This window comes from Eublepharis macularius, chromosome 7, assembly GCF_028583425.1.
Source record: "Eublepharis macularius isolate TG4126 chromosome 7, MPM_Emac_v1.0, whole genome shotgun sequence".
Classification (NCBI taxonomy): domain Eukaryota; kingdom Metazoa; phylum Chordata; class Lepidosauria; order Squamata; family Eublepharidae; genus Eublepharis; species Eublepharis macularius.
The window spans coordinates 107046087-107061752 of NC_072796.1; the positions used below are offsets into that span (position 1 = coordinate 107046087).

Here is a 15666-nt window from a genome sequence, read left to right on the forward strand (position 1 = left end):
GCACAATCATCACCAGGGTACTAAATCAAAGAAGTGGGCTAATGAAGTTAGATAATCACAAGATACTGTTACTACTCCAAAGCAATTTTATTAGTAGATGAAGGCTGTAATCCCCTTAATGATGGTGGAATTTCTGAGCAAACATACGTAGGAGCATATTGCACATTACAGCCCCTCTACATATTTTTGTCATACTCCAACAAAGATGCTTCCTTTTATGAGGGATTATCAGAGAAGAGAAAGGGGAGTTGTGACTGAGTTATGATTTCAGAACCTTTACTGTGTGCATTCCTATTGGCCATGGGAAAGTGGAACTACATATGCTAGGTGAGAAGTTACAGGTAGTTTTTGTGCAACTGAACTTGCAGACCCCTAAACAGCTTACAGAAACCTGTAAAATGTCTGAACTTAAATAATAAAGCAAAATTATGTGCAATTTATTTTTACTTATCTATTTACCTTATTTATAGTCTGCCTTTCTCACTGTGACTAAAGCAGGATATACAATGTTAAATATTTTGCAAGAAAAAGATTATTAAAAAATGGACACTTCTGCTACAGACCAACACTACTACCCATCTGAATTGGTTATCCTTTATTTGTTCATGCAAGAAGCAAAGCTGATGAAGTCCGCTGACATTTTTTCACAGATCAAAATTGTAACAGTAAATCAAGTAATGACCTTCAGCCATTATTGGTCCAGAAGTGTGTTTTAAATTTCTCCATGAGAATGTTGCTTTTATCCACCTGTACCTAAGCCTGGAATCTCAGATCTATTTCTGTATGCCTATGTCTCCTTATGAAGTAGAGTTTCTTCCCTTGTATTTCCTTCATTGACCCCTGCTTTTAAATTCCAGACCTATCCATCTAGATCCACCACCACCTCTCATTCTGCTGTCATTCATGATTCAGCACCCTCCTCTAAATTTCCCGATTCATTTGCTCCAGTGCTTACCCCAATTTCTTACCTCTTACTAGTCCGACAGAAGCTGACAATGGACTAGATAGAACCCAGCTAGGCTAGGTAAAATATGTTGGCTTGAATGTTCCTATAAACATCAGTCTTTTAGGCATTGTTAGTTCCAATTAGCTGCTTAGCTACTGGCACTGCTACAGGTAAGCAGAGAGAGGTTATGAGCAACCACCAGCAGTTTGTCATATTGCCTTGCCCCCAGAGACCGGAAACTAGGTCACTTTTGTCACAATTGGTCCTTGGAAGACCAGTAGGCCTTTTATTTGTATCTTTTCTTTAGGCAAATAGTGGGATTATTTGACAGCGCTTTTAGTCCCTCTGGACACACACACCCCAATTTGCTGCAGGGTTTGAGTCCATTGGCACCTTAGAGACCGACAAGATTGTCAGATTATACTCTTTCAAGAGACAAAACTCCCTTCTTTGGATACCAGAAAATATCATTGGATTCTGAAGTGCCACTGGACTCAAATCCAGCTGTTCTACTACACTCCAGCACTGCTACCTAATTAAAAGCTCTGCAGGGAGAAAAATGAACTAATACTGAAAATGTTACTTCTGTCTGGTGTGGCTGAAATTAACTGAGCTAGATCTTCATTGGAAAGAGATAAGTAGAAGGATAACTGAAGTGGGCTTGTAGGACAGCTGTTCTAACATCCTGCCATAATATAGGAAAGAATTTTCAATCCAGTATTTAAAAGATACCCTATCATTTGCAGAGGATTGTCTGTTGGGGTTATTTAAATCCATTTGCCAATGACTAGGGATGGAAGGCAGGGAAAAGAGCAAAACTGAGGAAGAACACATGGGTAGAATGATTTGTTTGGTTGGTTCTGCTAGAATCGGCTTTAACTGAAATGTTTTGCATGTGCCACTTACCTAAGCCATTCACACTTGTATTTTATAATAGCCCAGGCAAGCCCAATCTCGTTAGATCTTGGAAGCTAAGCAGGGTCAGCCTTGGTTAGTAGTTGGATGGAGACCTCCAAAGAAAACCAGGGTTGCAGAGGCAGGTGATGGCAAACCACTTCTGTTCTTCTCTTGCCTTGAAAACTCTGTAAGTTAGTGATGACTTTCCACCGCCACGTCACTGGCTCAACCTTATCCAGTACTGCTTATTGTTCAAGGAAGTGTATGATCTTTTCGCCCTTCAGAGTCATTAATGCTTGCAGCATAGTGAGTCTAGACTTCTACAACCTTTTATGTACAGTCAGCCTCAAGAGACCTATAATTGGAGGGAAATGTTTCAGTAACAATGATTGCTCCAATATTTTCCTCACAGTGCAATTCTGCTTATATCACAAATACTTTTGAAAACAGGTCTGTATTTTTGCACTTTTCTCCCATGGAGAAGGAATTTCCTTTTTTTAAAGTACAACTCTGACATTTGAAGGCTTTTTGAGACAGGGTGAAATGTCTGTGATAAAACATAACTTTTTCTTAAGGTTATATTGCCTTACCGGAAAGAGACAGATTTACATCTATTTGTTCTATTGTCCTTGTATATTTTTAATATTAATTCCAAAGATTGATGATGAAGATCGTTCCTTTAAGGAAGTCCTTTGAAAGTATTCCAGCAGAAACAACTATTTTCCACTCTTAGAATATCCTTCTGAGTCCAATTGGCCTTCATAAGGTAGCGCAGCCTTTCCTTTCATAGCACAAATTCAATGCTTTGATGACATTACATACAGTATTCCCAGACTGTCCATTAGGACATGGTCCAGTTCAGAGAACAGTGGGAAGGCATTGTACATGGGTACCTGAAATCACATCAGATAGGCTACGCTCCATTGAGTAAAATCATATACATGGATGATAAGCTGAATTACCTACATGTAGTGGAGTGGTGTGTAAAGGCAGGCCTCTGGACAGTTAATGTTTGTTTCCTTTCTGTTTTATCAACATGGTAGTGGAGAATGCCCTCAAGTCATAGCTGACTTATGGTGATCCCTGGTGAGTTTTCATGGCAAGAGACTAACAGAGGTGGTTTGCCATTGCCTGCCTCTGCAACCCTAGTCTTCATTGGAGACCTCCAATCTAATTACTGACCAAGGCCGACCTTGCTTAGCTTCTGAGATCTGATGAGATCAGGCTCACTTGGGTTATCGAGGTGATCTTTTAAAAGGAGAGAATCCAGTGTTGTGTTGGTACTCCCACAAACCAAAGAGTAGGAAAGCAGGTCTTTTTCAGCAGGCTGTAAGACTGCAAATTCACAGAAAGTCCTGCGGTTTTAGATGTAGCACTGTGATTGGAAAAAAAAATAGTAAAATACCTCATGCATTTGGTAGCTAAAGTTTACCCCAGTTTGTTAGAAAATTACAAATTTGCATCCAGTGGTACTGGATGATCTCCTCCAATACAGTGGTGGAAATTCATTGAACAAATACTTTCTCCAGGTTTGGGAAATGTGCCTCTAGTTATGAGGAAATCCAGACATCTTCTTTAAGTTTAACATTCAGTGAAGTTGAACTCTGATGACTGGAAGGATACTTTTGGATTCAACCTACTAAAAATGAAGTGAAACGTACCCTGCTTAAGTGACTGGGCAACATAACCCACTTTACTGTGATAAGGGATACATTGTACCTTTCACAAACCAGCACATGGGCCTAGGTAATTGTCATGACTCTGTCACTGGCTGTTGGTCCACAAAAGCTTTGAATATAGCACCTTGAAGTTCAGCGGATCACTAAGAAGGGACACCAGAAGCATGAGTTTTGAATAATAATCTTTATTAGTATATTTTAAAAGGTACATGGTAGTCCTGAGCTACTGCTTTCATACACTGAACATTATACAAAGACTTTAATTTACAGTTTGAAGGATATTTATTGTGCTCCAAGTTCTCATCCAAGCATTGCTTTGCCCCAAAAAGGAATATAGGTAATTGAAAAATATTATATACAACCCTGGAACATCCTGGAACATTAATCTACCCTCTTGACCCCTATTATCTAAGGACTACTGTATCTAAAGAGCTCAGGGTATTCCTTCAGAATTTAGAAAAACTTTATGTAAAACGTGAAACATGGGCAGTGCAATAACTGGTCCCCTTATTTACTCATGAATAGACTGTGAAAATTACACTTTCCATCTGACTAGTTATCAGTATCATACTGACCAGTTATACATTGATGGAAGGATTAGAGTAACAGTTTACTCTATTTCATTTCTTATCAATTAGTGTAAAGCTATAATATCTCCCTTTGCAGTGAACAGAGAATTATTCTCCCATTAGGGAAAATAAACCATGATCCAGACAAAGCAAGAGGTAACCCTACATCATCCTATAGTCATCTAAATTTATAAAACAAGTCATATCAAATACTTCCCTTACGTAGACCCTGTAAAGGAACTCATACAAATAATTGTTCCATAAATCCAATCATGGCTTTAAGAATTTGCTTGTAAAAAGATAAAAAATTAAAAGTCCCAGGGTCCTTCAAAAAAAAAAATCACCCAAGGTAAATTTTGACAGAATGTTAACAGAATTTAACAGAACTTCTTAAGCCTGACTACCAAAATATTGCATCTCTTGACCTGAAAATCTGAAAGCATACAGTGTTTAAAAATGATGTCTCTCTAACAAAAGCTCCACTCTTCAAATATGATGGAACATTCAGTAAGGTTACTCTGATCTTAGGCAAAAGTTACAGTAAGCAGTCCAATCAAAATGCTTATTGCTTAAATGTTAAAGCAAGCCACTTTGATTGTTTTTAAAGTGTACTTACAAATGTGAAGCAGTTGTAGAAACGCTTAAACACTTCTTGCTTTTGCATACACATACCCAAATGGCACAGACTGATGTTTTATACAGAAAAAGAATACTGTAGGTTGAAATTCAGCAGTACTTTTAAGACAGACGTATGATTGTGTAAACAAAGCTTTAGTATTCAGAGCTTGGGAATCTAGCAGCAAAACAAACTACTTGCATATAATGTAGTGCAATTAACATTTGTTCTTAAAGGATCCCCCAGTCTTTAAACTATTTGTAACATAATGGAAACATGAAAGCAAAAGGTTTAAATTACTCTGCTCATATTAGAATTCTAGAAATTCCCACTTTTTATAAACTACCATTAAGGAGACTATGCAAAACTGTGTTCTGGATAACTGACTTTTATGGCTCCCCAGTAACATGCTCGAATTAGACAGACCAAGCCTAAGAGATAAGCAATAGCCCAAGAAACATATGTGGCATGAAAATTTCTGGCAAAATCTTGTGTTCCAACCTATATAAAAAGAAGCACAAGAAGAACACAAATAATTAATACTTGAATTTTAAAAACTTAGATAAGAAACATGTTTACATAAATGAGAATAATATCAGAAATGATCTATATTCAACACAATCAGTTCATGAACTCAGTTTGGCCACACAGGGACAGTTCTGCCTTATCAAATATGGGGGTCAAACTGTGCGATACTGAAACCTACCACAAGGACACAGTCATTTTAGATCCTTTTAAATAAACTTAAAAATGTTACAGGGCCTGAACCTGCTGGGGGTGCAGGGAGGGGGCAAGGGGCTCCTCTTTCTCCTTCACACCATTTTCAAGAGCCTACTGGCAGACTCGGGCACATGGTATTGTCTAGTTTGGCCCCAAATCTGCTGTATTCTAGGTAACTGTCATTCTGTAGTCCAGAATATACTTTTCTGTGATAGAGAAACAATTACAATATTCTGAACTATGGAAGAAAATTCAAAGTATACACAATAGGCCAGTTCTGAATAAGGTGCTCTTAATTATATTTCACAGCATATTTATGGCAACGATCAATCCAAAGGTATTTAGACTCTACAATTTGTTTTAGCAGGGAGATAAATGGGTAAATATGTGCTTTGTTGATTTTTAAGCTTTATCCCTTGCATATATTGTTGTAATGAATTCTTACTCAAGTTTTAAACCTACTGGGGGTGGGGGTGGGGAGGGAGGCTTCCATTGTGGCATTCCAACTCCCATTTCCTGAGGACTTTTGCTATACTTTCTACATTTGTCTTAAGAAGGGCAAAAACTAAAACATTCAAGGTGAGAGAATGCCTTCATGTTTAGAGGTGGGCACAAACAGCAATATGAACTAAAAAAAACCACAAACAGCCCGATCGGCTGTTCGTGAACAAGCCGTTCGTGAGGTGCTATTGTAAACGAACAAGTGGCCGTCGCAAGCCTAGTTCATTGTGTTCGTCCGCTGTTTGTGAAGCCAGACAGTCAGGCACCTTCAATCAATTCCCTTGGCAATGCAGGCAGAGACTGCCTGAACTCTGTCTGCACTCCTTCTGTTGCCCTGGAAACCCCAATCAAAGCCCAATTTAGCTTCATAGGCAGATCTTTCTTCCATGTGTGGAGCTCCAAATTGGTTACAATTGGTTACATGGGAGCAGAGACCAGGGGGGAGGGAGGGGGAAGAGGTTGTTCTGTAGCCATGGGCACTCCAATCTCATGCCTGCAAACCCTGTTAGGCAGTTCTGACTGCCAACCACAGACCTCCTGCTTTTCTCTATAGGATCTCTGGTTATAAAAGGAAGTGTGCTCTAAGCTCTGACTTTCATTTTCAGCAAGCAGTGGAGTGGGACAGAGCAGTTGCTAGCATTTTGGGAGCGAGAGAGGGAGAGTGCATTGGAGCTTGATTTTTGTGTGTGTGTGTTGGGATAGGGATCTATCTCCTCTGGTTCCAGGGCTGCTGCCAGGCCCCGAGGCCAGTTCCCGACAACTTCTCCTGCCCATCTCACCCTTTCCACGAAGGCGGGAAGGTGGGTCATGTCTGCAGCCGCCGCTTTTTGGCATGAGGGGCAGATCAAAAGCTGTTGTAGATACGGTTGTACCGCATGGTGCCCCCTATCCATGGCACCTGCTGTCCCCTCTGAGCAGGGGGGGAATGGGTCCCATGACTCCCACCCTTTCTGTGAAGGCAGGAAGGTGGGTGCTGTCTGCTGCTGCTGCTTTTGGACACGAGGGGCAGCTCAGGAGCTGTTGCACATATGGTTGCACAGCACAGTGCCCCCTATCCATGGCACTTGCTTTTCCCTCTGAGCAGGGGGGAAATGGGTCCCGCAACTCCTGTACTTTCCGCGAAGGCAGGAAGGTACCCACCTTCCTGCCTTCACGGAAAGGACAGGAGATGCTGGTGGCAGCCTACCCTACTTATTAGTAGTGCCTGTACTGCCTGCTCAGGTGCAGTGTCTCTGAGTGGTGTGGATTCTGTGGAAATTCTCTAGCCCCCCTCAGTTCTCGGGGCTGCTGGTCCCTCTTTCAACCTCTCCCTCTCCGGAACCACTCTGACCCTTCCCAATGACCTTGCCTGTCCTGTCTATCCCATCCTTTCCACGAAGGCAGGCAGGTGGGTCATGTCTGCCACTGCAGCTGTTGGGCACGAGGGACTACCATGGCACTGCCGCCGCCTTTGGGTCTTCCCAGTCCTGCTCCACAATGCGGCTGGTAACCCTTTGTCCTCATCTCCCTGACAAGTTCCCTGACAGTCCCTCTTTCAACCTCTCCCTCTCTGGTTGGAACCACTCCGACTGTTCCCAAACTCTCCTGTCCTGCCAACCCCGCCCTTTCCGTGAAGGCAGGAAGGTGGGTCATGTCTGCAGCTGCCGCTTTTGGGCATGAGGGACAGCTCAAAAGCTGTTGCAGATACGGTTGTGCCATATGGTGCCCCCTATCCAGGGTACCTGCTGTCCCCTTTGAGCAGGGGGGAATGGGTCCCAGCCGCAACACCCATCCTTTCCTCGAAGGCAGTTAGGTGGGTAATGCTGGCGGCAGCCTACACTACTTATTAGTTGTGCCTGTACTCCCTGCACGGCTAAGGTGTCTCTGAGTAGTGTGGATTCTGTGGCACTGCCATCTTCTGTAGGGTGCTGAATAGACTGCCACGTCTGTGATAGCAGGCCGGTGGGTGATGCGGGGGACAGCCCACAGCTCCCCTCATGTGCACCTACCTATCTGCCCACAATACCCTTTCCTAGGGGAACTGATATCCCTGTACCCGGTATCTGTCTCTCCTGTCAATCCAATACAGGTATTCAATGTATCCATGTATCCCTCTATCCTATACACCTATCCCATACAGCTATGCACCTGTCTATCAAGAAATCTTTCCCATGTACCTAACCGTCCAATGCTCCATGCCCAGCTGGTGTGTTTGGGCAGCAACAGCTTCTGCACCATGCGAGGTGTGGACAACAGCATTGGCCCCAATGCCATGATGTCCCCATCTGGTGGACATATGTTGGTGTCTCTGAACCACCAGGGTGTGTGTTTGTGTGTGCAAGGCCTCCGCGTATGCTGCCATGTCTTGCTGGAGGGTTTTCTTTTCAGACTGTTGCTGGGTCATTTGGTTATGCGGCAGCCACCAACATGAACCACCTTACTTCCCTTCCATCCGGAAAGTAGCCTCTGGGAGGCCTGGTGGACTGGTACATGGGGGGTGCTGCTGGCAAGCGGCCACCCCCCACCCCCTAGAGGGGAGGCAGCCCGCCACCGCCTCCCCGAGCCCACCAGGCCCAGTGACCGCCGACCTAATCCACCTTACTTCCATCCGGAAAGTAGCCTCTGGGAGGCTTGGCAGGCGGGCACATGGGGAGTGCTGCCGGCAAGCGGCCACACACCCTGGTCCCTAGAGGGGAGCTGGCCTACCACTGCCTCCCCAAGCCCACCAGGCCTGGCGGCTGCCAACCTGACCCACCTTACTTCCGTCCAGAAAGTAGCCTCTGGAAGGCCTGGAGGGCGGGCACATGGGGGGTGCCACTGGCGAGTGGCCAAACCTCCCACCCCCTAGAGGGGAGGTGGCCCACCTTCAAGTCCACTGCTTGTACACAGGGCCAAAGTCAACTGGTGGCTCCAATTGTATTGAATTGGAGTTTCCTGGGGGCGTCGGATTTGGGAATGTATAATTCCAAGATCCGTATTGCAATCTTGATCAAATTTGAGTGATAGCTGGAGGAGAGCCCGCTGAACACTCCCTGTGAAAATGAGCTCTCTAAGTCTGAAGGGGGCCATTCTGGCCCCCATGAACAACTAACACCGAACATGTTCGTTAACGGGACATGTTCGTTACTGTTCATCTGTTCGTGTTTGTCAATGGCAATGAACAACGAACAGCGTGTTCAGTTTTTTCCCGCATTTCTACCCATGTCTATTCATTTTATATATTAGCTAATATAATCAATAAGAATTGATTTTCCAGCAGTAAGCAATATATTTGCAACCCAATAGTATGGATGTATCTTCAAAGTTCAGTAGTATTTATTACCAGAGAAGCATGCATGGGATTGCATTTTAAATTAGAGCAGCAGGTTCCTATAGCTGTTAAAGCCATCATGGGATATATCATATGAAGATGTTCCAGTGGTTTGGCACATAAACCACAGCTGGTTTTATAAAGCATCCATGCAATATGATCTTCTAATTGTCCACTTTCCCTTTATATTTCTACAAGAAAGGAGCACAGAGACTCACTTTTTTAAAAAAACAAATGAAACCTGAGAAATTAGAGGAGCTAATAAATTATGATAACAATTTAATGCTATATATGGTGGCAAAGAGGGAATAGTGGCGGTGGGGGGGAGGCTGGGGTGGGGGGGAGCTGCAGCAGGAACTGCCATATAGATGCTCTGTTGCTGCTGCAAATGTCTTTGTGTTGCAGTGCCAATGAAAGCAAAATGGAAAATTGTCGCCATATGGAAGCAGCCAGAATCTATGTGTCTATGGTGTAGAAGAATTTAGTCAATAAAGGTCTTTATATATGCAGGGCAGTGCATGAGTGTAGCGTAATAAGTTAAGCAATCTTGTTGACTTATATTAAATCTTCTGTCTCCAAGCTAAGTAGGGCATCAGAGGAAAGGAGAGCTAGTCCAGCTAGACTAATAACATCAGATTCACGTATAAACTGTGGTCTCTAAGCTAAACTGGGGTTAGGTCTCCTGATTTAGACATGATTGGGACAGACCCATATGTTAAAGATATTTGTCAGCCACCAACAAATGTTTGGGCCATGGGAAGAGATGTTTACCCGAACAGAACAGCTGCTCTCCCATGTTTATTGTCAAAAATTGGCATCATGTTTCTGCAGGATAGCCTCAGGAATCTGAAGTGCAGTGAAGTGTTTTAAAGTACATTTTAATGGGTATTTGCTTACAGATCCTTTATTTTTAGGATACATTATTTAAAAATGATTGATTAGCTACAGAGGTACTACTCGTTCTGTTCAACTGCAGTGTAACCATCATATTACTCACAGTTAATCCAACTCCAATGAAGATAAATATCATTCCAATGGTAATGTATGCACAACAGCGTCTTCGTGGGAGTGCACATCCAACAGAAGAGCTGAAAACAAATAGTACGGCAGGACAAAAATTAAACAAAAAGCCAGGTTTGACATAGAATTCCAAAATATTTCTTTAAATACAACAGAAACAGGAAATGGGCCCTTGGATGACACAAGAGCGAAGGATTACTAAAGAAAAGAGGGAGGCAACAGCAAAACTGAATGAATTTTTTGTATCCATTTTCACTGGTGGAAAAAATGGAAAGGGGATGTTTTAATTCTCTTCCATAATACTAGGATCTGCGGGTACCCAGTGAAACTGATGAGCAGCAAATTCAGGTCAGAGCAAAGAAAAGCACCTTTTCATTCAAAGAGTAATTAGTTTATGAAATTCACTACTGCAGAATGTGATGATGGTTTGTAGCTTAGTTTGCTTCAAAAGGGAATTAAAACAATTCATGGAGGATGAGTTCATCAGTGGCTATTAGCAGCTGAACAAATAGAACTTCCCTGTTCAGAGGAAGTATGTTTCTGAATACCAGTATTTAGGGTAACAATTAGGGGGGGCGGGGAATCTATAGTACATCAACAGAATCTTTACTTTTACTCCTCCAACTAGGAACACACAAAGCCTTTTGGGTCAGCTGCTGGATTATATCGATCTTTTCTACAAGGGGCAACCTTTCCCCTTCAAGTATCTCCTAATTCCAGAATACTCCACTGAAATAAATTAGGCCAATGCAGCTCCCACCACAATCACTGAACAGTTCTTAGTGATATAAGCCAGGTCAACACCCTCATCTTTGAGAACATCATGAAAAGCAGCAGTTTTATTCAGTAGAGATCCGACATTAATATGTACTAATTGGAAAGAAGGAAGACAGAACTGGCACCACTTCCTGCCTGCCTTCACGTAGCAAAGATGACATGATGGAGCAAGAGCATTCATGCCTTATCTCTTCATCTTGCCATACCTCAAATCTAAAATGTCAGTAGTAGTATCCTGTTACCATTCCCCTTATGGCAGTGCACAGTCTAAAAAGATCTTGTAGGTTTCCAGCCTAAAACCTACTTCCTGAGATATTCTCTGCAGGTGTTAAAGCAAGCACAGATCATTCTAGCTTGACTGAGAGCCAAGCTACAAGTGACGCCTTACACAGGTTGGACACTTGTCAGCTTACCACAAGTTTTGATGGGAAATGTAGGCGTCCTGGTTTTATAGCTTGGCTCTCCATTACAGCTGCAAGACCAGGATGCCTACATTTCCCATGAAAACTTGAGGGAAGCTGACAAGTGTCCAACCTGTGTCAGGCGTCACTTGTAGCTTAGCTCTAAGGCATGGGAAGAGTTCAGAGAAGATTAGCATCTAATGGTCCTTAAGACCGCAGTACTAGTTTCTGGGACAGTGCCTGGAAGAGGGGAACATATGTAAGTAAAGCTGTTCATTCCTCATCTTTTCAGTACTATAATTTGCTGTCAATATCAGGCTGACCCCTCTCCCCCACCCACCATCCAAGGCAACATTTAATAGCATTTAGCCTGACAAAAATGACTAATTTATCCTTAAGAACTTGCAGTAAACTTGGTTTTTATTATGCATAACAAATAATAAATCATGGCAAGTCGGGTCAGAAAAACGGTCTCAAAGCAGAACTGCCTTGGAATCAGTTTTTTGTAATATTTTTGATAATGCTGAAATGGGAATGTAGGCTATAAGGAGAAGCTGTTAAAAGGCCCGTATGCATTTTGTTATTACATAAACATAATGTATCTGGTACAGAAATCAGTTTCCTCCCTTTAATGTTGGTTTCCAGACATTTGCTTGAAAAGTAAGAAAAATACTAGATAACTTATATGATTAATAGAATTGTAGGATTTGGTTTTACTTAGTACAAAATTTTGATTTGGATTTTTTTTTAAAAAGCAGAATATACAATTTTGTCCAGGTCTAAATTTTGTGTGACCCACCAGTCTATACACATGACTGGTTATTAGTGACTTTTTTGTCACAGCCTCTTAAAATCACTTGAAAGAGTCCTGTTATGTTTACCAAGTACCTGCAAGAGCACAGGAAAGTGGTACCATAGCAGTGCCATCACTAACTCCCTTTCTTCAGAGACCTGTTGAAACTCAAAAGTCAGGAGCATCATTCATCGGTATTTTAAAGATGTGTTTGGACCAGCTTGTGGTGAATTGACTGCAAGTGAGTAGTCAAGGGATAGGAAAGGTGCTTATTAGAATGCATGTATTAACAACAACATTCATTGGTTGTTTTTAACATCCATCTTCTTATTTTGACAAAGCAAACTAGCAATACATGAACTATACTTGTGCTGTTCATTCCTGTGAAATGAGAGAAGCCTTGTGTCATTGTTCTACAAAAAGTTCTGTATTGTAATAAGTCTATAACAGGTCCCCTAGAAAATATTGGGCAAAGTAGCTCCTTTCACTGAGCACTATAAGCAGGAGCACGTGTGAAAATTTCACAAAATACGGGAACTGAACAGGGGGAAAATGAAAGGTACTTTTCTCCTGTTTCCCCAGGCAGTTCTGAATACATAACAGCAATTTAAACTTGACAATGCTAAACATGGTTTCTTTTTCAAAGTGTGAGCTTTATACTACATTGAGGGCTAAACTAACCAAGATGCAGAGAGATCTGAGACAGGATGTTTTCCAGGCTAAAGTTTTAGTCATTTAGTTTTATTATATTTAGTTTTATTTTATATGTCCAAATAAAATTTAAAATAGAACAAAGAAACCATTAAGATATCATGCGATCAACCAGTAACGCTGAGGGTTAAATCAACTAAAAGTTCAGAAAATGTTCCATATGACTAGCATGTGACTAGAACATTAAAAAAAAAATTCTTGCCACAATACCTTCAGATTGACTGGCTTAAGGAGCTTTACCACAATAAGGAATTTCCAAGTATTCAAATGGAGAAGCAAGGGGTTTTTTGTTGTTGGTTTTTAAAAATTCAGTTGAACACTGCCTGTTGAGGCTTTCAGGCCCATGTTTAGAGTTTTCTATTATTCCAGACATCACTGTAATGAAGAGCTTCTGTCAAAAGGGTTATCTGAGGACTGCACACTACAGCTATTTAAAATTGTTTTAAACATCATTTTTGTTTTCAGGAGGGAAATTATTTCTATTTAGGAAAATGTGAATGTATATTATACTATTTATTTGTAAGAATGAATATTCTGCTTCCCTCCCTAACCCCAGAGCATGCATTTGTTTCAAACAGACCCATTCAACTGAAAGGATTACGGTTCAGTCAAACGTTGCAGGGCTAAACGCAAGTTCAGTGAAGTTCCCTTTCTTTTATAATACATTACCAAACTTAACTTATGAGGTGCAAAGCAGTTTAACAGCCAGTGTGGTGTGGGGGTTAGGGCACTGGACTAGGACCTGGGGACCTGGATTCAAATCCCCACACTACCCTGAAGTTCCCTGGCAGCATCATTGACCAGTCATTTTCTCTCTCCCTCTCCTACCTTACAGGCTTGTTGTGAAGATAAACTGAGGAAGGGAGAACTATGTTTACGCTACAGTGAGTTTCTTAGAAGGGTGGGATTAAAATGCACAAGAATTAAATCTCAGAACTGTCACAATGTGTGTTACATTTAGCTACAAACCACACTTATAGTCCACATAGAGACAAGTATCAACATTTATTGGAACAGTATATCTTTATGTGCATATAATGAATGTCATGCCTCTGTAATACAGACAACAGCACATTCTTGTTTAAAATTGATTGGTTTAGGCAACACACAACCAAGAAAAAATGCAGGATTAAATAAAGAATTACTATGTTGGAGTAGATGGAATATTTGGCTTTAGAACCAAGAGACCCAGGTTTATGCTCACCCATGAAGCTCACTAGGTGAACTAGGCTAGTTATTCTCTTTCAAGTTTTTTTCATCTGAATAGCCAAACAGCTTATTTGCTCCTCCATGTTCCTCTCACTTTTAAGATACTTTTAAGTCTGAAAATATTTCTGTTGACAATAGCACCATCTAATATGTCTATAATCCAGGCGTTATTCATTTCAGCTTTCCTTTCAGACAATGATCATCCAAGCAGTTGCAATCAACCAAGAATTTTCTAAAACTCTTGACTTGGGAAAGGGAGGAAAGCAGAAAGATGGATCATGAGCTTTTATTATCAATATTTTCAGATTTTCCAATATTTTTTCAAAAAAACCATCTGCCCATCAGTGAGCCCTAAGGACCCAAATGAATTTACCCCTAAAATTACAAGCACTAGTAACAGCACTTCTTAGAACTTACATTTTTTTGCAATGTGGGCACTTTGCCAAAGTGTTAAACCTTAGTTCCATCCACTGTAAAAAAAAAAAAAGGGGGTGGGTCAAGAGGAAGAGAGTGAGTGTTTTTAAAAATGCCAGCATGAATGTTTATTTTACTTCATGTTAAATGTCACGGGGGATCACAGCAAAATATTTTGATTCTCATTTTCTTCCGTCACTGAGATGCCCTTTTGCACGCAATATCACCACACTTTGTGGTTTGGGATTTCCAAACAAAACAATTTCCCATGACTTGTCAATTACAAGACTATCTGAAATAATATAAGTTCTGATTACAAATGGGAACTAGCAATTTGATGTCATTTATATGTCTGTTGCTCTCATTTTGAAACGAGGGAGAATTAGCTACTAAATGCATTGTTGCTACTTGCAGTGTTCATAATTTTTAGCTATAAAGTTTACTATTGGTGGTGGAGAGTGCCATCAAGACACAGCTGACTTATGGCGACCCTGATGGTGTTTTCATGGTAAGAGACTAACAGGTGGTTTGACACTGCCTACCTCAGCAGCCCTGGTCTTTGCTAGAGGTCTTCTCATCGAATTACTAACCAAGGCTGACCCTGCTTAGCTTCTGAGATCTGATGAGATCAGGCTTGCCTGGGCTATCAGATCAGGGTAAGTTTACTATTAGTGTAGAGATAATTTTAAAATATACATTCAAACCATGTCAGATTTCAGTGGTAGGAAGTAGGGGGGAAATGCTGTGCTTGATTTTTTCCCCTCCATCCTTTTACATCACTTGTTATTTTTTAAATAGCCTGATTCACTGTATTGTTTCACTAGCTTTTTAATTTCTCATGTAACACACATCAGGAATATGGAATGTAAACTGATTTCAATAAGGAGGAGGCAAGACAGCCAAAGTCCTATACTCTTGGATGCATTCAAGAATAAACCAGTACCACAACAATATTTGCTATGATAATCTTCCTTCCTATAACTACAATAAGAAGCAAGTAAGTCAGTATCACAACACATTTTGTTTGAAGGCTAAAGTAAAATTCAAGGGCCATTTCAGGGGACTGGCTATCACATACAAAGCCCTTCATGGCCTTGGATCCTCATGCCCAATGAGGTCAGGAA

General features: G+C 41.3%; 1 protein-coding gene across 1 annotated transcript in view; it reads right to left on the reverse strand.

Annotated features, from left to right (window-relative positions):
• Nucleotides 1-3746: 3746 nt before the first annotated feature.
• The window catches only part of PIP4P2 (phosphatidylinositol-4,5-bisphosphate 4-phosphatase 2), a 42205-nt gene continuing 30285 nt past the window's right edge, over nt 3747-15666 (reverse strand). Inside the window, exons 5-7 of the mRNA XM_054985432.1 lie at nt 14546-14598; nt 10215-10305; nt 3747-5208 (exon numbers count right to left, since the gene is read on the reverse strand). Coding sequence (XP_054841407.1) covers nt 5065-5208; nt 10215-10305; nt 14546-14598 — 288 coding nt within the window. The 3' untranslated portion in view covers nt 3747-5064. The remainder of the gene's footprint in view (nt 5209-10214; nt 10306-14545; nt 14599-15666) is intronic.